Source organism: Arvicola amphibius, chromosome 4 (genome assembly GCF_903992535.2).
Source record: "Arvicola amphibius chromosome 4, mArvAmp1.2, whole genome shotgun sequence".
NCBI classification, from domain to species: Eukaryota; Metazoa; Chordata; class Mammalia; order Rodentia; family Cricetidae; genus Arvicola; species Arvicola amphibius.
In genome coordinates, this window is record NC_052050.1 from 139,052,514 (window position 1) to 139,079,947 (window position 27,434).

Sequence of the window (27,434 nt, forward strand, 5' to 3'; positions counted from 1 at the left end):
GCTGATTAAAAATGACTATCTGAGAGTATAGCCCAATTCCATCCTCTTCAAATTGTGCAGCTCAGATAAATGTTTATTTTACTGAAAATATTTGCAAAATTACAATATAAATACATGATTATATTAAGATGACTATATATAATGTTTCTTATCTATAGATATAAAATGAATGCAATAAATATAGCACACTCTTGATGAATTGTTAGTACACAGTGTTTCTCAGTAAAGCACATACAACCTATTATTAAGCAACAATTATCTAGTTTTCAAATATACATCTTCAACTGTGTTCAGGGTAGAAGGATACACCAAATCCCCCAGTTCCCTTTTGAGTTGGTGAAGGTTAATACTTTCGCAGATTTTTAAATATCCTATTTATTTAGCAACTTATAAAGCTCTTTATATTCCTTACTTGAAACTTTATTTCTTTAGTCTGGTGATTTTAAAACATCAGCTAACCGTACTTTTAATTCTAGTGCTGTCACATGTACTGTCTTTTTATTAGTAACTTAAAACACATTTTAACAGTGAAGCAGAATCATTAAAAAAGTTATCTCGCCAGATTCCCCAATTTCATTTTTAGAGTATTATGGAAAGCCTCAAGCAGATATAGTCTGAACTGCAATACTAATCTGGATTCGGAATAGTTTAATATTATTCTAGTCCTTAATACAAATATGAAATCTACTTTAAAATTCCTGTTAAATGAGATATGTTTTAAAACCATCTTCTGCCCTTCTCCATCACGCCGACTTCATGGGAACCTGTTACAATAGTTCTGACACAAACATATGCATGCAAGAGATCACCCTACAGATTCTAACTACGGAGTTACTGAAACACATCCGGCCTGCCAAGTGGCATAAATGTACATCTTCTATATACAAAAGGTAAAGTGCATTATTAAATTAGTGAACTGACAGATTGTCTGCCTGGACCATATAGCTTTCAAATAGACAAATGTGAAATTTTCCCATTAGAGCCAATTATTTCAAGAGGCTCTAAATAGCTTTTCCACCCTGTCATTTATTATTATTATTATTATTATTTTTTTGGCCATGCTCTTTAGTGCAAATAAGCTTGTGTTTGACTCAAGTTTAAGGGACATGGCAGTTTGGGGCTTTAAGAAGTTTCGAAAATAATATAATGTGGCAGAACTTGAATATCTTTATAATACATTGCATCTTTTGCATATAAGCAGCACGCTTGTGCTGCTTTCAATCGCTAGGAGCACGCTGCCAACTACTGAGGAACCCGTTTCCAGACTTTATACTATTAGCTTATATCATACAGTTTGAGCCTGTCCACATTATGCTCGACTACTCTGTGCAAACATCATCAATGTTTTAGCATTATACAGTGAACTAGGTATTTTGGTTACTAACTTCAATGCTCTTTTTTTACTTCGAACATCCAGTTTCCTTAAGAGTTTAATGCCTTCAAGGCAAGGATCCTGTTATTTTGAAGAATAACCATGTACATTTGCAGCTCCATTTACGTTACAAATGACAATAAATAAAATTTATATTGCACAGATAAAAATAGTAGTAGCTTATACGATACATGGCAATACACATCCTAAATCCAGATGTTTGAACTGGATCACACTTAATTATGGCTAATGAACTCTTGGGAATTTTAAGTATCAAAAAAATCATTATCATCATACCATTTTTCAATGAATATAATAACTACATAAAGGCAAACAAAGGATTGGTAAAAGTCTTAGGGATTCTAAAGTGTGTTCAATTGCCAGTATATATGTATCTACCCAACTTGTAGCTTTGAGATGGCGAGGACTTTGAAGTATACATACAACATAGAAAACCTGGCTATTTAACTAGTTCTTTACTTAAATAATTAATGTGAAATGAAGCTAATAATATGTATATACAGTGAATTAAATATATTTATCTTCATGTCTGAAATAGTACTGTGTGTATGCATACATGTAGGTATATACACACTCAAACCTTATCAGACTAAAAATCAAAAAGAAATCAGTTGGTCCTAATGGATAGATATTTTAAAAAGGAAGATACGATTTTAAGAGTGCATCCACTCCCAGCAATAGTGATAGAAACAACTAAATAATGGAATCTTCACAGCTCCAGCTTGCTGAAATCTGACAGGTTGATTACTATTAATAGGCACTATGATGGGCAGCAATAACAATCAGTAGTACAGTAATTCAAGTGCACACCACTCCTTCATATACCCCAAGCTTCTTTTTAGCAAGCCTACATAATACGTTATTTTACAGTTAGGACTGTTTAAGAATCCTTGCTACTTTTATAGCCGCAACACCCACCATGTGCTATTAACTTTAGAACTAACATTATCTTCTAACCTTCAGGTGTTCCAAAGTGATCCAGATGGTCACGACGATAATGAACTGAGAGAGATTCCATCATAGCACTTCAAGAAATGTCAAATATAACCTGCAACCAACACCACTATGTATGTCTGGGTTACTACTTGCTCTTCAGCAACGTAAACCAATGAAATCAATTTTCTTAATTCAATTCATAGTTTCCTTAGTGACCCAAGTATGTTTGGGAAAAAGTTCTGGAGGGAAAATTGTTAAAAATAAATTCTAAATTACTTAGAGCATAGAAAAGCCACATTCTGACCTCAATCCTTGCAGCCAGCTCTCATCAATGCGAACTGTATTTGGGGAGCTGAAATCAGTGTCTGTCTCTGAAAAATGGTTATATGGACTTATAGTGGGGCAGTAACTGATCCCAGAACAAAACACAATTTCATTTAGAATAAAATGTATCCCGACAGATGAAATTTCAGTCAGATAATAAGGGGTGTTGGTACATTTATATTCTATACCCACTTGTTTAAAAATTGCTTGAGTGTTTAAAAATTCAGGTGGCACTTTCTAGAAAGTGATTTTTAATACAGACAAATGGATACGTCTTGTATAGAATAAACCTCTTTAGGAATCCTAAGTAAGGAGCACCTTGGAAATTGCCTGAATTTTCTTTTGAAATGTTTAGAATCAATCTTATTTCCAAATATTCTATTTCCCAGACTGTATTTTGTATTCTAAATGCTTTTTTGCTTTTTGTTTTTTTTTTTCTTCTCAGCAAAAAAGGGTTTTTCTTCTGGAGTTAAAGTATCTGTATCAATACCAGGTTTATACTGGAAGTTTGACACGGTCTTTAAGTGCATCAAATGCTAAAGTGCTACTAAAATATATTAGGAGATTATTTTTACATCACTCAACTGGTGCACCAACCCTATGAAATACATGAGTAGGGAAGCATAAAATACAACACTTTGAAAGTCCATGACAGGGTTTAAGGAAAAACGACTGCAAATTACCATGAAAGGCTAAAACATCAAAATTTCCATAGCAAAGCCACTGGGTAAAAGCCTCCCTCTCAACAGCGACATAAACGTAATTCCCAAAACTTTGGAAAGTCAACAAAATACATAGTATAGGAAACAAATGAGATTGTAACTAGCTTGGAATAATCCATTAAAACTTTTCCATGGCTTTGATATGGCAACTAAAACTGTAGGGTTACCACAAAATTTGAAATTATTGAACACTCTATATAGTAACTGTTAAGAAATGATATCGTATCTTAAAGGTTTAATTATCTAGTAAGAGTTGATCTTTTAGACTGGTACTAGTTAATATCCAGTTACCCAATGAAGATATCCCTACTTGTACTTTCATAGACATATACTATACTTGAGGTCAATTTCTATTTCTGTGGTAACTGTCTACAGGTAAACTTCGCGGCTTCTCACGAAGCATGAGTGGGCCTTCCTTTGGGGTGAGGATTTGTTAAACAGAAATTCACGCTTTTCATAGTAAGTATATGCATCATTTTCAGGGTTATGTCCTAGTGCAATGTAAATCTCAGCTATGGTGTTTAAAGGTCAGAATGTCACACTCTGTGCTGATCTGCATACTTCAATCGTCGGGAGCAGCTGAAGCAGCTAAACTATTCAGCTCTGGGGAGGCTGGAACTCCCATGAGGGGTATATGTGAGCTATGGATAACATAACACAAGAATCGGACTTCTTGAAGTATAAACTATTAGAGGTATTACTAATAACAAGGGGCCCAAAAAGAGGAGAAACTTCTTCAAATGGTTACGGATCAGTACTTTTTTTTCTTTTTTTTTTTTTTTAGCCAATTAGTGATTTTTAAATTTTGCCTGATGGAGTTCAGTGTCATGCTAGTCGAGGCTTTCTTGTTCTTCACCACTGGCCCTTCTGCCATCCATCCTCTTTTCTTTATGGCTGTTGCAAATTTTCCTCATCTCTTCTTCATACTTGATAAAATTCTCCCCAAACCTTGTCCAAGCTTTGAATGGAACAGTAATAGTATTACGGTAAGGTGGCCTCACCTCACTTACCTTCAGGAAAATTCCATATTTATTAGAGCCCACATCAAAGTAGAACCTTTTATTGTCCACTCTGAAAGAGGTCCCCTCGGGGAGTTCAAGTGGCTCGTCATCTCCACATCTTCGTTCTTCTATGTCTCCTTCGCCATAGTCTTCGATCAGCTGAACCAAGGCATCGCGGAATTCAATCATTCCTTGTGCTGGGAGGACAATAGTCTGTTCCTGACCCAAACTGTGGCCAAAATAACCTATCATGCCAGTGCCCCGCATCATGGTTTGTCTAATCCTCAGGAAACGACCTCGCTGATTCTCCTTTAGGTCTAGGTAGTATTTCCTATTGTCCCTCTCTATATAGTCTGTTTTGAGGACACTGTGAGGATGCTCTTCGGACCCCACCGACACTGGTGGGGAGGGTGCAGAGTGCTTCTGCCGCCTCCTGGAGACTTGCTCTTTGCTCTGGCCATGCTCTTGCCTGTGGCCTTTCAGGCCCAGGTGGGCATAGTGTTCGATGAAATCGCCTAGACAGTCCTTCAGCTCCGCTGCCACTGATAGGGAGAGGGTCAGTTTACTCTTTCTGATATTGTCCTGCCGGCCTCTCCCTATCCAGACTTCAGCTATCTTTAGGAAGCGGCCCCGGGAGCTTTGCTTCACGTCTAGGTAAAACCTCTTTTTCTGGATGTCCACGCGTTTGGAGGCCAGCTCCTGGATTTCGGATGCGCCTCCAGCCTGATTAGGGGTGGCTGACGCGGAGTAGTGGGGGTAGTGAGAGTGCTGGGCCTGGGGATAGAGTCTACTCTTGCTTAGGCCAGAGCCCCCTACGTTCTTGCCTCCGCGGCCACGGCCGCCGCCACCGCCGCCTCCCCTTCGCCTGGCTCTTTCCATCTTCAGCTGCAAGTGACAAACAGACACACGGGGTGGGATGGGGGAGGGGTGTTGAGAACAATCGCAGACGTCCCTGGGTCCGCACTGCCCCCGCCGCCGCCCGGAACCCCCACTCCGGCCCGGCTCTCGCGCTCCGGCCTCGGCCGGCTCCGCACCGCACCGCACCGCACAGCACCGCACACGCAGCATCCCTCGGCCGCCCTAGGCCTCCCGTTCCGATTCCCGCATGCCGCCGGCCTCCCAGCTCGGGCTCGGCAGCCCCAGGGGTCCCTCAGCCAGCCGACACTCACATCATCTCCGTCACCGCCACCGATGCCCTTCACGACCACCGCCGCCGCCGCCAGCTCTCGGCCCCTCCGCCGCAGCCGCCGCCCCCCGCCTCCTTCCCCGCCGCCGCCGCGCGCTCTGCCCCCCGCCGGAGCAGCGGGGCAGGGGCATCGCCTGCGGCGCCCACCGCCGCCGCCGCGCCTCCTGCGGCCGCTGCCTGGATTCGGGCACCGGCCCGACGCCGCGGGGAGGGCGGGCAGGCGGGAGGGAGGCGGGGAGCTGCCGGCGGGGCCGGGCTGCGGACCCCGCCTCCCCAGCCGCGCTAGCGGAAAGAGGGGGGCTCGGGCTCTGCCTCCGGGCACACCCTGACGGCAGCCCGCGCGCGGGGACCCGGCGTGCGTGAGAGCCGGCTGGAGAGGTGGCGGGAGCCTGTGACTTCCCGCGGCTCGCCCGCACCTGTTTCGGGACTACATTTCCCGGCGTGCCCAGGGGCCGGCAGCTTTGAGCATGCGCGCTGCGCCGGCCTACAAGGATGGCTGCGGCGGGAGGGCGGCGGGGCTCGGGGAAGCTGGGCGGGGCCGCGGGCAGAGTGCAGGGGAGGGCAGTCTTCAAGGCAGAAGTGCACCTTGGCGCATGCTGGAGTAAAGTTAGTGTGTGCCGGGCCTCGCCCGCAGCCTGGGTTGTGGGCTTTGGTTCTCCACTCTCCATAAGTCATCCTGCTGAAGGAGAAGACCCGTTGATGTGGCTGTTCTCAGGGTAACGTGCCTTCCACGCTTTTGCTTCTCCTCTCAGCGCACCCTGGGCTGTGTCTACGCACCTTGCACCCTTGGTGTCCCCCTGGCCTCCCGGGCAGACCTCTGGGGTTCTGTTGGGGAGAGTCCTGGAAACGAAAGCTGCCTCCTTTCTCCTTCAGATCCCGGGGAAAGGGGCCTCGGAGCCACAGGCCTCCTCTGATCCCGTCAGTTAGTAGACTTTCCCGCCCCTTCCGCCCGCTGCTGCTGCTGCTGCTGCTGCTGTTCCTGGAGCCCTGAGAGTCCGGCTTTCTGATGAGGGCTCATGCTGACAGAACTAAGGGCAGCAGCCGGCTTTCCACAGTTGGGCAAATTAGATTGGATCTCTTAAGTTCAAGTCATTGTACTTAATGTTTTTTTTTTTTTTTTTTTTTTTTGTCTTGTTCAATATGAGCTGTTCTCCGATAGACGTGATGTGTAAAAATCCTGGAGAGCACTCTTTAGGCTGCTTAATTCAGAGTTTCCAAATTATAATAATTTCGGCTTTATTTTATTTTGCTTTTTGTTGAGGCAGGGTTTCTCATCTTGTAGCCCCTTATACTTTCAGCTCAGGCTGTCCTCGAACAGAAGACAGTTCTGTCTACTCAGGGATGCCCTCCTGACCTTGTGTTAGAGACTGTCTGCAAAGTCTGGGTTGAATAGGGCACTTGAGTACTTGATGTCTTTGAATTCTAGTCTTCCTTCCTTTTTCCTCTTGCCCTTGAGGATGGAATCCCCCGAGCTACTCATCTCTTTATTACAGAGCTCTGCTGTAGACTCACCTGGCAGTTCTCTGTGAATTAAGCATATCATTGTCGAACTCTGCTCAAGGCATTAGAGATAATCAAAGAGGGAGAAAAGTTATCCTTTTAGAGCTTAAATTTTAGTGGGAAGAGACACGGGAATGCAAAATGCCAAGTGTAGTACGAGAGAGTAAGGATGAAAGAGGAATGAAGGGCAGTGTGTGCTGGTCCTCCCTGTGAAGGAAGTGAGGAACAGAAAAGTGTGCAAACGCCTGAAGGAGGCCGCTTGTAGTTAAGAGCAACCTAGAAGGGCCACTAAGGCAGAGAAAATGAGGCTGCTGGTTGAGACCAGAGAGTCTGTGCAGGGGTCGTTGACTGTTTTTGTTGAGGAATTTGGTACATCATGCTGAACAGTTGGCAAGCTATTGGAGACCCGTCAGGGAAACAACTTTATTAGAATAATCCTTAAAGCCATGCGGTGGTGCGCGCCTTCAATCCCAGCACTCAGGGAGGCAGAGGCAGGTGGAATTCTGTTAGTTCGAGGCCTGCTGGTCGTACAGAGCGAGTTCCAGGACAGCCAGAGCTATACAGAGAAATCCCGTTTCGAAAAATAAAAGGAATAATTGTAATACACACACAATATAATTTGGCAGTTTAATAATGCAAATACAATTCAGTGATATTAACTACATTCTTTATGTGCAGATATCACCAGTATCTACTTCTAAAATATATTTTTCGTTGTTGTTGCTTTGGGTTCTTGTTTGGTTTTGGATGCTGAATATCTTTTACTGAGCCATACCCTAGTCCTATTTTTCTTCATCCCAAGCAGAAACTCTTTTTTAAAAATATTTATTTATTATGTATACAATATTCTGTCTGTATGCCTGCACGCCAGAAGAGGGCACCAGACCCCATTACAGATGGTTGTGAGCCACCATGTGGTTGCTGGGAATTGAACTCAGGACCTTTGGAAGAGCAGGCAATGCTCTTAACCTCTGAGCCATCTCTCCAGCCCCAAGCAGAAACTCTTTAAACATGGAGTGATAACTCCATTGCCTCCTCTTCCCAGGCCCCAGGAATTTACAGCATATCTTATTTTCCTATGAACCCATCCATTTCAGATAGACCATGTAAATAGGACCATCAGTATTTGTCCTTTTGTTTCTGACAGATGAGGCTCAACGTGTTTTCAAGGTCTCTCTGCTGTGGTTTTATTTTTTAATATTTATTTATTTATTATGTATACAGTGTTATGTCTGCATATATGCCTTGGCACCAGATCTCATTACAGATGGTTTTTAGCCACCATGTGGTTGCTGGGAATTGAACTCAGGACCTTTGGAAGAGCAGGCAGTGCTCTTAACCACTGAGCCGTCTCTCCAGCCCCTCTGCTGTGGTTTATAGCTGGGCTTAATTCTGTTTCATTATGTATATGTACCGTATCTGCCTATCCTTTAAGCCATTGATAGACAGGTTGTTTCCTCTTTTTATTGTGAATACTGCGGCTCTAAATGGGGTGTTCATATCTGTGTCCCTGTTTTAATTTTTTTTGACATATGTCTGTATATGGGAATGGACTTTCTGCACAATATGATAAGACCAGAGGTTGATGTTGGCTATGATCCTCGATCACATTTCACCCTAGTTTTTAAGACAGGGTCTTTCACTGTACCTGGAGCTCACTAATCCAGCTCGCCTGGTTAGCTAGCATGCGCTTGGAGCCCTTGGCCCCTACCTCCCCTGCATCAGGTTCACACAGGGGCACTCTCTTGTCTGATTTCTTATTTTGTTTTTATGTGGGTGCTCATGCTCTGACTGAAGCATTGACTGAAGTCTTGCCCCGGTTCCTTGGTTCTTTTTGAGACAGGGTCTTACTTGCCTTGGAACTAACTCACTGTGTAACCCAAATTGGCCTTGAGTAGTGACATTTACCCTACCTCAGCCTTCCCAGTGTCCAGATTACAGGAATAAAGTGGCATTTTGGGCAGGAAATGTACTAATTAGATGGAAGTGGAAGGCCAAAGCAAGATTAGGACTAGTTAAAAGTTTGCCAACAAGGCTTTCTTCCCATCTCTGCTGTCTTCTGTGTGCTGGTTTTACTTTCTGGCTTTTACCCCATGCAGGCTTCATTCGTGGCAGCAAAGTGGTTGTGGAAGGTCTCAGCTTTACATTTTCAAATAGAAGCATCACGGTAGGTCATTTTCTAAAAAGAGCAAGACTATTCTTGTTAGAAATCGTCTTAGAAATCTCTAAAACTCTTCTTGTGTCTGTTTGGACTTGAATCGTGTATTTTGTTCTTAAACCAAATGCAGGCTATGGCTTTGTTCTCAGGCTGAGTTTCTGAGGCACTGTGCAGGGAGAATGAGGATCCCCCTTTGGCCAACTGGGTCCACTACAGGGGCTGGCTTAGGAGGTAACTGTTCATTTTCTGAATTAAATTTATTGGTGTGATAAAGAGAGTCTAGTGCAGAATGGATGCTGTCTAGGCAACTATGAATGTCCTCTTAAAAATGAGACCTATAAAGTTTCATCTCAGGCTTTGTGAAGTAAGAGTAATAAATATAAGAAGAAAAGTAGACACCTAAGCAAGTTTTAAATGGACTCACTTGAAAACTTTCTCTGCTGTTTCCCAGTTTATAATGATTGATTTTAGCTGACTTGCTAAAGCTACTCACAGAACAGAGGAAATTCATTAAAAATAATGAATTATTTAGTTGGACGGTGAAATTCAGTTATAAAGCGTTTCCCTGTGCCATGGATTCAGTTCAGGTCAAGACATCTTCCTGGTTTATGGGCAGGGCAGCGCCTTAGCATTCATTATACAGGAGAGAGAGGGGAAGACAGAGGAGGAGGGAGAGGCGGAGAGGAGAGGCAGAGAGGGAGGTGGAGGGAGAGGTGAGGAGGGAGAGCAGAGGAGAGGAGAGTCCTTTTTCTTTTTCTTTGTTGCTAGCCCTGTAATTTCATTGTCTTGTAATTGATTGATTTACATTTGTACCTTATTTCAGTTGGCCCTTATTAATACAAACTCATGTCTTATCTAATATTTGACAGTTAGGAAGTAGGCATCTCCAAAACCATCCTATTAGTACTCAGATTGCTTTGACTACCACGGTTGAGTGCCAATAGGTAATTTTATTTAGATTTTCTTTTCTTTTCTTAATTTGGACTGTTAGGAGGGAAATTGAGACTAACAAAATCTATGATAGGTTAGTGAAAGTCTTAATATCTATTTAATTAAGGAACCTAATGAGAACTTTTTTATAGATTTCATGGTTGTTCTGTTTTCCTCATTCCTGTCTCATTCCTATTTATATATCTTTAAAATAATCAGTAGGTTTGTATATATAAACATGTATATGCATACTAGTTGCTAGTAAGTGTAGCCTATGTATAGTCTCATTTCTTCTGAATATATGCAAATATAACAGATTAAAAGAAATCAAGATCAGATTTTTTGTTTTTATTTATTTATTTTGGTTTTTTCATTTTTATTTTTTAAATCAGCATATAATGCATTTGAATAAAGAGTTTTTGTGGTTCTCTTGCCTTTTGTCTTTTCAGTCCCTCTTTCTGCCTTTCTCACCTCCAAACTCCTCCCTCCTCACTCTCCATTCCCCTTTTGTCTCCTTTCCATCCTTCCTCATCGCCTAGTATTACCCTCTCATGGTTTCCTTTCTAGATTTTTAGATTTGCCCACATTTATCCCTGTTTAGAGATGTTCGTGTGTATATCATAGGCTAGCATCTCTGTGTGAGCGAAAGCATGTGGCTTTTTTTCTTTTTGTTTATGTTATTTCACTTAATATTATATCCTCCAGGTCCATCTATTTTTCCTGCAAATATCATTTTTCCCCACTAAACTCAAATGTGAAAAGTTGTTAACTTTAAAATGCACATTTGTGTTTGTGCCTGCACATGAATGTGGTCTGGTCACCAGGCTCCGGGGATCCTGCTGTCAATACTGCTCCAGTACTGACTGCCACAGTGCCGGCTTTCTTTTGTCTTCTTAGTGTAGTACCGGCAGTGCAGACCTGCCACACACTTCAGCTCCAGGAACTGGTTTTATTGGAAATTGCTTTGCAGTAAAAATAAGATAATTGTGTCGCTGCAATCCAAATTGTCTAGTCAAGATTAGAACCCATGATAACCAAACTGCATTGCTGAAGCCTTTAAGTTGCTCTGGGTTATAAGCTTTCTGCGTTATATTATTCTATTACTTACCCAGTCTTATAAACCTATTAGTCATTGAATTTTTTTTCCTTATTTGATGCTTTATTTAAAATTGTAAAATGATAAACAGTTAACAGACAGATGGAAATTCGGCACCATTAGTCAGATAATTGATGATTTAAGAGCCCACAAATCCTTTATCATCCAACATTTTAGTCTATGTAGTCAAAGTCTTCTGGAATTCCAGAGTTTTTGTCAATTTTATTTTCTTCAAACCCAAATTTTCTTTTTGCCCAGGATTTTATTACAAATATGTTATCTGTCCATCGGTTGGCAGCTTCCTTGGCTACTTTATTTGCTTGACAGATCTCTTCCAGTACTTGTGGGTCACATTCTCTGTATTTTTTAACTTCTGCCTTAAGTTGATTCCTTTGGTTCTGAAAGGAAGAAAGTTCTTTTGCAAGCACATCTCGTTCTTCGGTCTCTTGCTGGCCAATTCTAGCTTTCTCGATGCTCTTCTGCAGGTTTGCATGCTTCTGGTTTCCCTCCAACAGCTGAGAGTTCAGAGCCTCCAGATTACGTGTCCTGGCATGAAGAGCTTTGCTTGGAAAAGCCCAGTAGTAATGGGAAGTCCCGATCCTCTCCCAATCAACCATGTTGTCGTCCACCAAGCTGGGAAGGACTTCCTTGACTGACGTGGCAGTGACATCTTTCTCTTTGGGAGCAATGTTCTCCAGGTCTTTTAGTGGAATACATCTTTTGTCTCAGAAAACATCTCCAGCACATGGGTCCTCTTTTCTTCCGCTCTCAGTGCTTTCTTCTTTGACATGGTGCAAACTGCGGCAAACTGCGGCCTCCCCGTTTGACTCGCGCTGACAGCTGCCTCATTGAATTTTTTTTTTGTTTGTGTGTGTGTGTGTTCCTTTCTGTATACATGAGTAGTTGGATGAGAATAAAACAATGATTTTAGATTGTAGTTGGAAGCTTCCTATGTAGAGTTTGTGTGTAGTTACAGAGAAAGAGAATAGATTCATATTAAAATTCAGTTTGGTCATGTAGCACCATTGCCTTTTATTGTCATCCTTGCACTGGTCTTCCTCATCCCAAATAGCCCTTCTATTTCATGTCACTCTTTCTCTCTTCTAGATTCTGCATATTAGAGAAACACACAATATTTGTCTTCTCTGATCTTAGTGCCATATGACATGATTTTGTTGTTTTTTTTTTGTGTTTGAATTATACTATGTTATGTGTATATCAACCACTGTGCTGGTTAGTTTTTAGTTACTTGTTTTGCTGGGGGGGGGGTCTCACTATTTAACTCTTGGCTGACTCAGAATCACTATGTAGACCAGGCTGGCCTTGAACTCATAGTGTTTTCCCTGCCTATGCCTCCCAAGTGCTATAATTAAAGGTATAAATGTACATTTAGAATCATTCTGTCTTCTTGGTGGACTTCTTTCTATATTACTATGTGGTGACCTTTATGCCTTTTAATTTTGACTTGAAGTCTGCTTTGTCATATGTGAGCATAGCTGTTTCTGTTTGATTTAATTTTGGTTTCTATTTGCTTAGAATATTGTTTCTCCATCCTTGCACTTATTTAAGTCTATGTATATATTTGCTAGTGAGATGAGTTTCTTGCAGACAGCAAACAGTTGGATCCCCCCCACCCCCTTCTCCAGCCTGGAAGATCAAACTCAGGGTGTTCTGTATGCTTGGCAGGCACTCTACTTACTGAGCTAAATTCCTTCATTGATTCTGAGACTCTGAATGTTTTAGTTAGAAAGCTAAGATTATTTGTATTTAGAGTTATTATTTTAAGTAAATTTCTCCACTTTCTATATTAGACACTTACTTGTTTACTGGGGTAATAACGTTTTATTCTTTTCCTAACTCTTACTTATTTTACTGATATTTATTTTAATTATCTGAGCTTTTGTGATTTTATATATATATATATTTCTTCTTTTGTATGTTATATTCATTATCTTTGTGATGCTTGTATAGTTATTTTAGTTTATGCATATCATTGAAGGTGTTTTTTTTTCTTTTATTTTAAAGAATGATTTTGATAGTTAAAATACTAATCTTACAGGGCTTGATATATATCAGTCTGTTATCTTCTAGCCTTTATGATTTTGGCTGAAAATCCAATTTTATTCTCATAGATTTGTCTTTGTAAGTAATTTGATGCTTCTCTTGTTCAGCTCCATCATTCCTTCTATTGTACTTACTCTTGAGGTTTAAATATAATGTGAGCTAGAGATATTTCTGGATGTATGTATTTGGGATTCTACATGCCTCTTATACTTAAATGTCTATTTCTTTTTTTTTAGCTTTGGGGAGTTTTCTGTTACAATTTAATAAATAGGTTTTATGTTTTTGTTCTTTCTTCTATATACCAGATTTAATCTCTTAATAGTGTGTCGTTAGTCTTATAATCATGCTTACTGCTTTTTATTTGTTGCTATCTGAATGTAATAATTACTCAAACTTATTTTAACTTTCTAATCTTCTGCTTTGTATAGTTTATTTGTAATATATTCAGTTGTTCACTTGTATTGTTTTTATTTGAGGTAAACTTTTTAATTTTCAAATTTTTTCTTCTTTAAAATCTTTCTGCTGATTTTTGTTCAAATTGCCAAGTTTATTTTCTAAGTCTTGGATTGGTATCTTTATTTTAGTCATGTATTTATTGGTCTCATTGATGATTTTAGAACTGGTGTTTTAAGTCATCAGGCATTTCTAACATATCCATATTTATGAGTGCACTTATTACAGAATTAGGACATTTTAGAGGAGTCATATCCCTTGCCTTTTCATATCTCTTGTGTAACTGTATTACAATTTGCGTCTGTTTGGAGAGATAATTTTTTGGGTTTTAGATGGTGGCAGTCACTTAACAAGCACCCTTCTCTGTGAGCCCATGCCTCTCGAAGTGCTGAGAGAGGAGAAAACGCGCCACCATAACAACTCTGAAGCAAAAGCAGTGTCAGTTAAAAGACAACTGCTATGCTGGCAATAATCACATGGGATTAGCTGCGAAGTTTAAAATCCCCGAGAGAGCCTGGCGTGCTGCCTCATGCCTGTAGTCCCAGCGTTTAAAAGGCTGAAACGAAAGAATCCCTGTGGGTTCAAGGCAGTCCTGGGCTACACAGGGAATTCTATTGTAGCATGAGCTAGAAAGTGAGACTGCTGAAAAGAAATCACTAAAAGAAAATTATTATTAATAAAATAATAAAGCAAAGGAACAGGCAGCAAGGTTAAGTAAAAAGAAAAAAACAAAGAGAAAAAAATCAATATCCAATTATGAAGTAAAGAAAAATATGTAGATATTGAACTCGAGTTGGAAGAGGCGAGTCCGGTCTCAAAATGGAGGGCCATGATCCAAAGGAACCAGAACAGTTGAGGAAACTGTTTATTGGTGGTCTGAGCTTTGAAACCACAGATGATAGCTTAAGAGAACATTTTGAGAAATGGGGCACACTTACAGACTGTGTGGTAATGAGAGATCCCCAAACAAAACGTTCCAGGGGCTTTGGTTTTGTGACCTACTCTTGTGTTGAAGAGGTGGATGCTGCAATGTGTGCTTGGCCACACAAAGTTGATGGGCGTGTGGTGGAACCAAAGAGAGCTGTTTCTAGAGAGGATTCTGTAAAGCCTGGTGCCCATTTAACAGTGAAGAAAATCTTTGTTGGTGGTATTAAAGAGGATACAGAAGAGTATAACCTGAGAGACTACTTTGAAAAGTATGGCAAGATTGAAACCATAGAAGTTATGGAAGACAGGCAGAGTGGGAAAAAGAGAGGATTTGCTTTTGTGACTTTTGATGACCATGACACAGTTGATAAAATTGTTGTTCAGAAATACCACACTATTAATGGGCATAATTGTGAAGTGAAAAAGGCCCTTTCTAAACAAGAGATGCAGTCTGCTGGATCACAGAGAGGCCGTGGAGGTGGATCTGGCAATTTTATGGGTCGTGGAGGAAACTTTGGAGGTGGTGGAGGTAATTTTGGTCGTGGTGGAAACTTTGGTGGAAGAGGCGGCTATGGTGGTGGAGGTGGTGGCAGCAGAGGTGGTTATGGAGGTGGTGATGGTGGATATAATGGATTTGGAGGGGATGGTGGCAGCTATGATGGTCCTGGCTACAGCAGTAGAGGAGGCTATGGTGGTGGTGGACCAGGCTGTGGAAACCAGGGTGGTGGATATGGTGGTGGAGGAGGAGGAGGATATGACAGTTACAGTGAAGGAGGAAATTCTGATGGAGGTAACTATGGTGGTGGGAACTATAATGACTTTGGAAATTACAGTGGACAACAGCAATCAAATTATGGACCCATGAAAGGGGGCAGTTTTGGTGGAAGAAGCTCAGGCAGTCCCCATGGTGGTGGTTATGAATCAGGTGGTGGAAGTGGTGGATATGGCAGCAGAAGGTTTTAAAAAAACAGCAGAAAAGGGCTACAGTTCTTAGCAGGAGAGAGAGCGAGGAGTTGTCAGGAAAGCTGCAGGTTACTTTGAGACAGTCGTCCTAAATGCATTAGAGGAACTGTAAAAATCTGCCACAGAAGGAGCGATGATCCATAGTCAGAAAAGTTACCGCAGCTTAAACAGGAGGCCCTTCTTGTTCAGGACTGTCAGAGCCACAGTTTGCAAAAAGTGCAGCTATTGATTAATGCAATGTAGTGTCAATTAGATGTACATTCCTGAGGTCTTTTATCTGTTGTAGCTTTGTCTTTCTTTTTCTTTTCATTACATCAGGTATATTGCCCTGTAAATTGTGGTAGTGGTACCAGGAATAAAAAATTAAGGAATTTTTAACTTTTCAAAAAAAAAAAAAAGAAAAATATGTAAAAATTAAATAAAGATTAATAAAGAAACATGATAGAGCTTTTAAAAATAAAGGTGATACTAAATCTATTGTTAAAGAAAGGAACAAAGAAACAGAGAAACTTGTGTTCAAACCCACCAAGTCTAGATAGAGTGGGTTGTGGATCCTCTTTGGGGGTCTATTTTCATTCCTTAATCTCACTGTGGAGAGTGGTGCTGTATTGTTTGATAAGGGCTAGGCTGCCAGCCAGGAGTAACTTGCCAACTCCAAGACTGCATTCACTTTAAAGCTTATCTTATTTGCATGCCAAGAGCTGCTGAGGTCCTGGTGAGGGTTGGGGCCTAGGGTCCCCTGAGGTTGACAGTTGGGGCAAGCGGGCAGAGCAGAGAACTTTGCAGTGAGGAGAAGGAATTGGGAGATCAGGCACTCTGTGGGTCTTTGCATTTTCACATCTTCCCCTGCCATGCACCACCGGGGGGGGGGGGGGGTAGGGGGGTGGGGGGTAGTATTGGGCCTGGGCCAGGGCTCTTACACCCGCCCAACAGTTAACACACATGACATTGAGGCAGCCTTGAAGGCCAAGCAATCCACAGCTAGGGTTGGGGCTTGACTTCTCAGCCTCCACAGTAACCTACAGGCTGTGTGGTTTGCCCTGTGCACATAGGGCAGGGCTTCTCTCCGCAGAGCTCTCCAGAGTCTTGGTTCCCTGCTGCTTAAACTGAGTGGGTCCAGTCCCTATCTGATTCGTCCGTTTCCATGGCTTCTTTTGTTCATTTCCTACCCAGACATTCATTGAGGTATGGTGTCCTCTGGCTTTTTTGACCAGGGATTACTCCATGGTTTTAGGACCCCAAAGTAGCTCATATATATAATTTTTCTTTTCTTCTTTTTTTATTAAAGAAAACAATATTTTTTTTTCATTATACATACCAATCCAAGTTCCCACTTCCTTCCCTCCTTCCATTCCCTCTACATACCCTCACCCCACCCCCATCCACTCCTCAGAGAAAGTAAGGCATATTGCTTTGGGGAAGGTCCAAGGCCCTCCCTACTATATCTAAGCTGAGCAAGGCATCCATCCAAAGAGAACAGATTCCCAAAATAGTAGGATGCTACTGCCTCTTCAAGAGATACTTGGATGCAGAGCCCTGAGGTATGGAGAGCAATACAATGAATTTCTTCTTCAGCCTGCTACACAGCTGACTCTGTCATACCAAATTCCTCGTTGGGCTTAAGGCTTGAGAGTACTGTGACTTTCTCCTGTGTCTAAGAATGCAAGTCTTTTGCCATGGGGCAGCCTGCCTTACTCTGTGGGTACATCTTTGGTTTCCCTGTCACCTAGCCTCCCAGGAAGCTGAGATTGGAGCTGTGGGTTATTTTTACTTTTCTCTGCATGGCCTTTCTGTTTCTCCATGCTTTTTCTCTTTTCCCTACACCTCTCATGATTCCCAGTGCTCTTCTCTCTTCCCCTGGAACAGTCTGTCTTCCATTACCCTGACTTTTCACGCACAGCATTACACAAAGGTAGCAGCAATCTGCCTGGGACTCACCCACAGAATTTGCCTGGAATCCTATACTCATAGAATCCCAGTCCTTTCAAGCGATCCCAGTATACTGCAGGAGATGAGACAGAAGAACAGCAGAAGGCCATCACTACTCACCAGCGTTCCAGGGCACGCTGGGCATGGTAGCACATACTTTCATTGCAGAACCTGGGAAGCGGAGGCTAGAAGGAAGATCACGAGTTTGAAGCCAGACACACAGAATCAAAACAAAATACAGAAACCTAAAACAAAACCAAAAACTCAAATATAACTAGAGTTTAAAAAAAAAAATCCGACATCATGGCCAGGCAGTGGTAATGAATGCCTTTAATCCTAGCACTTAGAGGCAGAGGCAGGAGGATCTCTGTGAGTTCAAAGCCAGCATGGTCTACAAGAGTGAGTTCCAGGACAGCCAGGGCTACACAGAGAAACCCTGTCTCAAGAAACAAAACAAATAAAAAACCAAAACAAGCAACAAACAAACAACAAAACAAAAAGACCCATCTCAGTGGTAGCATACACCTGTAAAAAAATCTAACATCATTTTTATTGGTGTTTATTAGCAGTGTGGTCAATAAAACTAATAGTATGTCAGCTGGGCTTAGAGTTAGGATGTTTGACTAGCATGTCCTTTCACAGGTTCAATTTCCAACTCTGAAAGCAAAACTAAATACAAAATCCCCACCAGCCCCTGAATTTTGAGATACAGGAAGATGGCTAATGTAACAAAAGGGTGTAATTATATTTTGCAGATGAGAAAATGAGAGTTTAGGAAAACAGTGGCTTTCTCAACGTCACATTAATATTATCCAATCATATGTCAAAGCATAACTTTTTTTTTAAAAAAAATCTATTTTTATTTTATTGCATATATATGTGTGAGGTGTCAGGATCCCTGGAATTGGAGTTACAGACAGGTGTGAGCTGCCATGTAGGTGCTGGAAATTGAACCTGGGTCCTCTAGAAGAGCATTCGGTGCTTTTAACTGTTGAGCCACCTCTCCAGTCCCCAAAGCATAACTTTCTGACATAGATACTTATATAAATATAGAATAAACACACTACATGTATTAATTTTGTTAATGAGACCAGTATAATGAAATAGTTTCAAAAGGCAGCAGGGATTGTAAGTGGGTAGAAAGCAGTATAGAATGAGATGAGTGGCTTTGGGTTATATTTTTGCATGGGACAGACTTCTGTTACACTTTCACCAGAAAAAGATTTAGAAGCTACCGTGTACCATCGTAGACGATGAGTTATGAAGCTGTGAGGCAGTGGTCCCAGTGTGTTCCGCAGGGAAATGATCCTTACGTGAAGTTGCTCTTATGTGTCATTGAAGGGCCCTTCTCTACTCGGTCTGTTCAGTTTCGCATTCATTTTCTCAGCACCAGCCAGTATCAGAGCCAGGTTCCTTCCCACTCTACCTCCTTGCTTCTTTACGTCATAATCTTCAGCACCTGTGCAGGTTTTCTTTTTCAGAATCACTGCAAACTGACTGCCTCTAGTAAAATTTTCCTAAAGATCCATAGTGAGAAATTAAAATCATAGCATAAATATTCAAGTACTTTTTCCTAACATTTTGTTAGCTGATTTCAGAGTAACAAATATTTTTACATTTTTATTAAGAAATGAGTATTTGCATATTTGACCAAAATAAAATTGAATCATCATAGGTAATTATGGAAACCATTTCCACATTAAGCAGTATAACTGCCTATCAGTTAATTGTTGAATATGTTAGTTATTAATGTTATTTAGTAACAACTTTATCTTATTCTAGAAATGATTATATTGGTCGTTCAACTTAATTAGCAGTTTCTCCCTTTTTTTGGTGCTATTAGAAAAAAATTGGGATATCTTATTTAGTTTAGCCCTCAAGCAATTAGGCAAGGCAATTACCATGTTAACAGAAGGTTTTCATTTCCTTACCCTAGCTAAAGGTTTTAGGAACAAAGAAATCTCTCAGCTCATCCATTGAAACCCAACTTTCTCCTGAGACTGGCATTAAGTGTCCATTCTTTAGATGGTGGCTCGGCTCTAAATGGAGAAAACGTGCCCTGAGCTCTTTGTTATACTGTGGGTTGGAGTAAAATTCAAGTGATTAAAAGCTACCCCTTCTTAACTAGTTTGGAATGTGATCTTAACTTTTTTTACATTTAAATTGAGAATTTCATAATGCATATAATGTGTTTTAATCAAACCTACCCTCCATTTTCTCTCCAAATTCTGCCCTTCCCTATTCTCCTCCCAATTTCATGTGCTTCTTTTTCTTTTTCTAATTCCTTTCTTTCTTTCATTCTTTGTTTGTTTCTCTTTCTTTGTTTCTTTTTCTTTCTTTCAACACACTGAGTTTCCATTTTGCTGCCTATGTATGCATGGACTTAGGACCACCTAAGATAGCAGGGTCTGCATCCCTGAAGAAAACTTACTCCTGTTCCCCCAGCAGCCATCAATAGCCAATAGCTTTTTAGCAATGGGTGGGGCTTCACAAGCCCCTCTCTATTCATGTGTGCATTTGGCTGGCTTAACTTTTTGCAGGTCTTGTGCATGTAGTCACAGCCTCTCCGAGTTTGAGCACACAATGACCTAGTCAGCAGTCTTTCTATAGGACCCAGCCACGGGGGTCTTTCAATAGAGGACCGAGTCTCAGTAGTTTACCCTAAGGTAATACCTGGTTCCAAGAAGGACCACAAACTGGGACCACCCAGGAACGAACAATCTAAGGGGGTTTTGTGTTAAAAGGAAGAAGTAATGCATAGTTAATAAGCTTGGATTACTACATTTGTTCCTTTTTGATTCAAGTTCTGTTCTTGAGGCTGGGTGCTCTATCTTACACTAGATATGTACGTTTGTTTCATTTTTCAGACCTATATGTGGGGGCGATCTCTGAGGTTTCTGTCAATTGTTTGTCACATCTGTTCATAGGTATTGCTTGTTGGGGTTTGTGTTGAGGGCATTTTAAAGATGAACGGAAACGAGATGGAAGGCGCGTCACTGCAGAGGAGAGTTCCTGCATGGATGTCTGTGCAGGAGAAAAGATGCACTGCAGAGGAGCAGAAGGTAGGGGTTTCGCTCATTACTCGCTCAGGTGGGAAATTTTGCTAATATGGCTGTGCAGCGAGTCACCCATTGCTTTTAAGCTTCAGGTCATTGCTTAGGAAAACTTGCTGTTGCGGTGTGAGTGAGACAGGACAAAGTTGTTGAAAGGTAAATGGGACTCAATTTTATTTAAGTTTTTAAAGTGACAATCCCTACTGTATATTTTCTCTTTCTGTATCTAGCTTTCATGGTTGATGTTATTGACTTATTCCAATTCATATAATAATTTGGACAACATTAATGTTGGTGAATTTTTGGTTAATATAGTTCAAGTTCTTGAAGACTCAAGATCTGGTAATTTGCTAACATTTTAAGGCCACATTATTGCTTCTAGGATGTTAATGCAATTATCAGGAAAAAACAAGTAAATTAAATGTCTTTATGAGAAGTTTAGAAGTTTGAAAATAGAATTACCATGGATGAATAATTTTACAGCTTTGCTTTGTTAAACTGACCTATGGCTTCTTACTCTATAAGGTAACATTTAGTGCTATGGATTTCTTCAGCGGGCTTTATTATTTCAGTGAAGACTTCTGTCTACTGTGATATTTATTTGTGCCTATTTTGAATTGTGCTTAACTCAGGCCCGCGTTCAGAAGAGTGTTCTTGAAGATGATCTTCCATTCTTAGAATTTACTGGATCCATTGTGTACAGTTATGAAGCTAGTGATTGCTCTTTCTTATCTGAAGATATTAGGTAAGGGATCTGAAATTCTTGCTATTAAATTTAGACCCTTATAGGATACTTGTAAGTAATAATGGGTGAAACTTATGAGTGCCTAGTTTTACAATGGAAGTATGTTTCAGAAGTATTTTTACATATGTCACATCTAAGTTTTACAATGCAAGCATGTTTCTGAAGTATTTTTACATTTGTCATATCTAAATTTTATAATGGAAGTATGTTTCAGAAGTATTTTTACATATGCCATATTTAAATTGCATTCTCCTTTTAAAATATAAGAAACTCATTAAATTAAATTAGTAAGCTACCTAGTTGTTAGTTACTAATCTTTTCTACTTTATTTAAGTTTTGTTTCTTTTAGTGTTTGAGATGTAATGTGCAGGTAAAATATTGAACACTGTTTATCAATTTAGGGAAAAACAAAAATATTTTTTAACCTCTAACTATAGTTTTATATCTTACTAAAACATCAATATATTAAGTAATGGTTATGATTCTCTTTTTTATTTAAATTTTGTTTTTATTTTAACTTTTTAAAATGTGTTTAGATGCTTGGATTGATGTATGTTTGTATGCCAGATGTATAGTGTTCATGGAGGCCAGAAGAGGGATTTGGAGCCCCATGAACTGTAGCTACAGACAACTGTGAGCTGCCATTTGGGTGCTGGGAATTAAACCTAGGTCCTCAGCCAGTTCTCCTAAATGCTGAGCTATATCTTTCAAGCCATTCTGTTTAGTTAGTGATAGATACTCCAAGTGGTCTGTAGAATGAGCATTAGAAATTACTGTTAGTACTTTTAAGAGTTGCCTGTCTTGGCTCATAGTCTGGGGCTATAACAAAATTCTGTGACCTGAGTAAATTATAAAAAAACCCAAACATGTAGTAAATTTATAAGTAAATTTATTCCTTTTAGTTTTAGAGGCTGTAGAGTCCCAGAGAATGGGATTGGCATCTGAAAGAGACCTTTGTACTGTATCTGTAATGTGGCAGAGAGCAAGAGGGGTTGAAATTAAGCCCATTCTTTGGATAGCTGCCTACTCTCCCCCCAAAAGAATGTTTATTCAGGAGGCAGAGCCTTGAGGACCCAAACACTTCTTTTTAGGCCTGCCCTCCCAGCAGTATTGCGTTGAAGATTACATAATAACCAGAAGTTTGGCTACTCATATTCTAGGATCTTGTAAAATTGGGATACTGGAGTGATGCAGGTTAAGCCTCTTGAGACAGTTAACATTGAGAAGTAGTGAATTAGTTGAAATAATTGTACTGTCCTTTGATTTTTATCTGTTTACATTTGGGTTTTAAAAGGCAGAAGTAAATGAAGTTGTCGGTCAGTGTTCTAGAGGTAAACGTAATCTAGAAGGAGCGTTTAGGTGTCTTCTTCATTTCCACACCATGTATCTGGTTATTTCCAGGCCTCATTTACTGAGGAAAATTAGACTCACAGAATAGGTCACTCTGTTGTGTATGGTTGCATAGTAACCTCATCATGTTACCTTTCGTCTCCTTATGGTATGTCAGATCTTGTCCCAGGGTGCTTTAGGGACTAGAACTGATAGAGTGAATGTGTGCACATATCTATCTATCTATCTATCTATCTATCTATCTATCTATCTATCTATCTATCTATCTATCTATCTAAGAAGAGGGTTTATTAGTGTGGCTTTATTATTAGTTTATTTTCTCTGGTCCAACAATGATTACATCCCAACAGAAAGGCCAAGAATCTAATAGTTGTTCATTCCAGGAGGTTGGTTGTCTCCGCTGGTCTTCAGTCTGGATTGGAATTCTGGAAGAGTGGGTTATAGCACCAGTGAAGGAATGCCTCAGCAGTAAGATAGATGAACTAGCCGGCAAGAGTGAGAGAGAGCAGGCAAAAGCTGCCTTCCTCTGTGTCCTTTTATGTAGGCCGCCTCTAGAAAGTATAACCTAGATTTAGGGCGGATCTTCTCACATCAAATGATCCTATCCAGATAGTCCCTCACGGATGGGTCCAGGGTTGGTGTTTTAGTTGTTTCCAAATGTAGTCATGACTAGCTGAGGGTAGTAAGTTTAAGTGATTTATATAATTATATAATGTTTTGAAGCATTGTGTGTATTTTATGAAAGACAGACTTTGTTTTGCATTCCCTTTCATCTGGTCATTTTAAAGATTTTTGCGTCAGGGGCTGGAGAGATGGCCCAGCAATTAAGAGCATTTAGAGCGTCCATCTTGGTGGCTCACAGTTGTCTATGACTCTAGTTCCCTCTTCTTCCTTCCATAGACACCTGTACCTATTTGCATATATGCATGCCTAACTAGAAAAATAAAAATCTTAAAAACTATTTTTACGTCGTGGCCAGTTAAATGGCTTAGTGGGTAATGGGGCCTGCCACCCAGCCTGAGGACGTGACTTCCATCCCCAGAGGCACGTGGTGGAAGGTGAGAACTGATTCCGAGTTCCACGTGCGTGGGTATAGCACACACACACACACACACACACACACACACACACACACACACACACAAAAAAAAAAAAAACTTTTAAAAAAGCAATTAAATATGTTTTTAGATCATAGTGTTTCTACAATTCAACAATTTCATATGAAATACCTTTGTGTACTGAGGTTTGTGCTTATCTTGCTTGGGGTTCTTTTTTGCAGGTTTAATAATTTTCGTTCTTTTTCTCTATAGTACTCTCCAGTCATTGGTTTGTCCTTTAATTTGTGGAGGATGTTATTAGCTATGGAAAAGTAAAACAAAACCCACACAACAGCCCATGCAGTTAACCCACACAACAGCCCATGCAGTTAACCCACACAACAGCCCATGCAGTTAACCCACACAACAGCCCATGCAGTTAACCCACACAACAGCCCATGCAGTTAACCCACACAACAGCCCATGCAGTTAACCCACACAACTTTTCCTTTGATAGCATGCGTCTGTCTGACGGAGATGTGGTTGGATTTGACATGGAATGGCCGCCCATATACAAACAAGGGAAGCAAAGCCGAGTTGCTGTGATCCAGCTGTGTGTGTCTGAGAGCAAATGTTACCTGTTTCACATTTCTTCTATGTCAGGTTGGTATCTGTTTTATTTTTATATGGCCGACAATAATATATCAACCGTCTTCCTGTAAAATTAAATTCTTTCATTAAAAGGCCTTCTCTTATGATCTTGTGTTTACTTAAGTAATTGTGTTTTACCTGACCTTTATATCTTTTTCCTGTGTTAGAGAATAGAGAACTGAAGTTCAGAGGTGTAACAATATATATTAGGTCTAACTAACTAACTAACTAACTGTATGTATAGTGACATATATATAGCCTAACAATAATAATTGGAGGTATAATAACAATAATTGTTAGTAGAGGTGACACTCAACCTCATTTTTTCTAGTGAATTTTCAGTCAGGACTCTGCATTAGATAAGAAAATAAAGAGTTAAGTTGAATGTGAGTCTAAATTTAAGCTAAATATAAGCATCAGTTTAACATACATAGAATATGCATAGGAATAGCAAATTCATTATAAATAACAGTGTTATGGAAATAATCATTCATGTTTTAGTTTTCCCCCAGGGATTAAAAATGTTGCTAGAAAATAAATCAATTAAGAAGGCAGGCGTTGGAATTGAAGGAGACCAGTGGAAACTTCTGCGTGATTTTGACATCAAGTTGGAGAGTTTTGTGGAACTGACAGATATTGCCAATGAAAAGGTAGAAGTGATATCTGTATTATTTTAATGAATATGGTAACCTGAATATGCATTTCACAGAATATGCATTTTTTACATATTTTTTTCTGTAAACATAATATAAGCTACATGCTAATTTCGGTGGCAGTACAGAAGTTCAAACTATGGTAATGAAAACCTCCAGTTATGTTTGTCTCAGAATACACAGTAGCCTAACCAACGTTTCCCCATCTTTTTGCCGCTCAGGCGTCGGCACACGCGAGCACTGTATTTCAAAGTCATTTCTCCAGTTCTTTTGTGAAGAGGGCGGCAGTGCAGCTTCTGCTACAGAGCTCTGCATGCCAGTTTGACCTTTAACACCATCACCTGTATTCCAATATTAATAAATGAAGTGATTAAGTTCTCATACTTAGCCAAGTATTCATTTGCCAGGAAGTCAAAAAGTGTTCTAAACCATTCAGTTGCTTTCTAGGAATGGTATCTTTAAAGTTTAAGCATTTTAATTCCCACATTAGGGAATCTCAGAGTTAAATTAGTAATGTAGACTATAAATGAGGTTTTATTTATTGTGGTACTTTTCTAGCTTTTTTTGTGGCCTGATCCTTTGGTGGTGCTTAGGCAGAGCTGACAGGAAGTAGCATGTCTGCTACATTGCCTTTTCATTACTTCTAGCTGAAGTGTGTGGAGACTTGGAGCCTCAATGGCATGGTTAAACACATGTTAGGAAAACAGCTTCTGAAGGACAAGTCCATCCGCTGTAGTGACTGGAGCAATTTCCCCCTCACCGACGACCAGAAACTGTATGCAGCCACTGATGCTTATGTATGTATTTAAAGACCTTTCATTATAATGTCATTTTTTTTATTTCTTGTACTGAATTGGTTTAGAGAAATTTTACTGTGATAGTGTCATTAGCTAAAATATTTTATTTTAGTCTGGTATCAAAAATTGCCTAGGAATATATCCAGTGGAATTCTCCATGTTAATCACAAAGTACCAATTAATAGATTGTGTAGTGGTAGCTATGTTCACTGTCATGGAGCATAGTGATATCCAATTTCTGTGTAAAAGAACGTGAGCTTACTGAAGTCATGAAAGGTTGAGGCTTAGCAGGCACAAATGGTTTGATGATGTATTTCGTATATAAGCAATTCTGAATAAGAAAAAGTCATAGGCTTTCTATATTTAGGTTAGCCTTATTCCCTATACTTATATTTAAAATGTGGAAATTTAGAAAAATTGCCCCCAAATTTAGTTGCTGCTGTTCTTAGATGAATTTTATATTTATAATCTCTACATTCTGGAATCTAGGATTGTATTGGAAGGTATTTTTGTAGATTTTGCTAGAGAGATGACACACATATTTATTTGGTTATCTTTAACTTGTACTTTGCTTTTCTGTTGCTTTTTTATAGGCTGGTCTTATCATCTATCAAAAATTAGAAAATTTGGGTGATACTGTGCAAGTGTTTGCTCTAAACAAAGGTGTGTTCTGGCTCAAAGTAAAAGAGGGAATGTGAATTTGCTGTTTTGTGTGACTTGTTTCAAAAAGTCAATACATCTTTGTAAAGTATTATGGTGCTACTTAAATGTCTGAACAGTATTGCCATGACAGTGAAATGCATCGGGATTAAGGACTGGACCTTGGTTTTGTTGTGTTGCTGCTGCTCAATCCCACAGATTTGTTACTCACTGTCATTGATAACATCAGTGAGCCAACCAGCTTCCTCTAGGCTGGAACATACACTTTCTTCCTCCAAATGGTTTAAAATATCTTAAGTGCCATACTTTAATGTGTATGAGATGTGCTTAAGTTGCTGTTTTCTTCATTCAACTTCATTGTCCTGGTCAGATGTTTAGATAGGGTAATGACTGCAGGAGTCAAGCAGGAGGGGGGTAAGCATTAGCTTTTGTGCCACGTAGCCCAGTCGTGGAATTTTAGCTCTCTTGTCTTTTTCCCCATGTTTGGAAAATGGATAACAGCAAGCTATCCATGGATTAGTTGTGAGCACGAAAGGGGCAGAGTATGCAAAGCCCCTCTGTTGATGGCCAGAGAGAATTGTTACATAGATCGAGCATTCCTAATAAATACATAATCTGAAATGCTCTGAAAAGTTTCTGAGCGATAACATAATTTACATATTCATTGGTATTTGAAAATATTTCCTGGAAAAGGTGATACTTGAGGTAACACCTGAAACAGGAACAGATGTTTGCTAACCAGAGCCAAAGGGAAAAGGGTAGACAGGTGCAGAGCGACAGGTAAGGTGTCTGTAACTTCTGCTGTATGGTAAACTGTTGACTAGGACCTTAATGTCGGAGAAACAGAAAAGTGAAAGAAGACAGGATGTGCTGGAGATTTTACCTTCCTTCTGAAGAGCAAATTGA

General features: G+C 40.2%; 4 protein-coding genes across 7 annotated transcripts in view; 2 read left to right on the top strand and 2 right to left on the bottom strand.

Moving 5' to 3' along the window:
• Purg (purine rich element binding protein G) overlaps positions 1-5,601 on the bottom strand; it is a 31,798-nt gene extending 26,197 nt beyond the window's left edge. Inside the window, exons 1-2 of one of the 2 annotated variants that reach the window (XM_038327839.1) lie at positions 5,546-5,601; positions 4,386-5,261 (exon numbers count right to left, since the gene is read on the bottom strand). In XM_038327839.1, the coding sequence (XP_038183767.1) occupies positions 4,386-5,255 (870 nt within the window). In that variant the 5' untranslated portion in view covers positions 5,256-5,261; positions 5,546-5,601. Of the gene's footprint in view, positions 1-199; positions 5,262-5,545 lie in introns of those variants that run through there. The other variant, XM_038327838.1, reaches the window with a different exon arrangement.
• A 522-nt stretch (positions 5,602-6,123) lies between these two features.
• Positions 6,124-27,434, top strand: part of Wrn (WRN RecQ like helicase) — a 101,388-nt gene continuing 80,077 nt past the window's right edge. For all 3 annotated transcript variants that reach the window (XM_038325628.1, XM_038325630.1, XM_038325629.1), the window contains exons 1-7: positions 6,124-6,278; positions 20,510-20,644; positions 21,268-21,380; positions 24,285-24,430; positions 24,920-25,068; positions 25,719-25,868; positions 26,462-26,531. In XM_038325628.1, coding sequence (XP_038181556.1) covers positions 20,549-20,644; positions 21,268-21,380; positions 24,285-24,430; positions 24,920-25,068; positions 25,719-25,868; positions 26,462-26,531 — 724 coding nt within the window. In that variant the 5' untranslated portion in view covers positions 6,124-6,278; positions 20,510-20,548. The remainder of the gene's footprint in view (positions 6,279-20,509; positions 20,645-21,267; positions 21,381-24,284; positions 24,431-24,919; positions 25,069-25,718; positions 25,869-26,461; positions 26,532-27,434) is intronic.
• On the bottom strand, positions 11,420-12,036 carry LOC119811698 (meiotic nuclear division protein 1 homolog). Its single transcript, XM_038325632.1, is given in 2 exon segments — positions 11,420-11,955; positions 11,958-12,036. Coding segments are annotated over 2 exon segments (615 nt in total).
• On the top strand, positions 14,583-16,031 carry LOC119811697 (heterogeneous nuclear ribonucleoprotein A3-like). Its single transcript, XM_038325631.1, has one exon. The coding sequence runs from the start codon at positions 14,583-14,585 to the stop codon at positions 15,651-15,653; it is 1,071 nt and encodes a 356-aa protein (XP_038181559.1). The 3' UTR covers positions 15,654-16,031.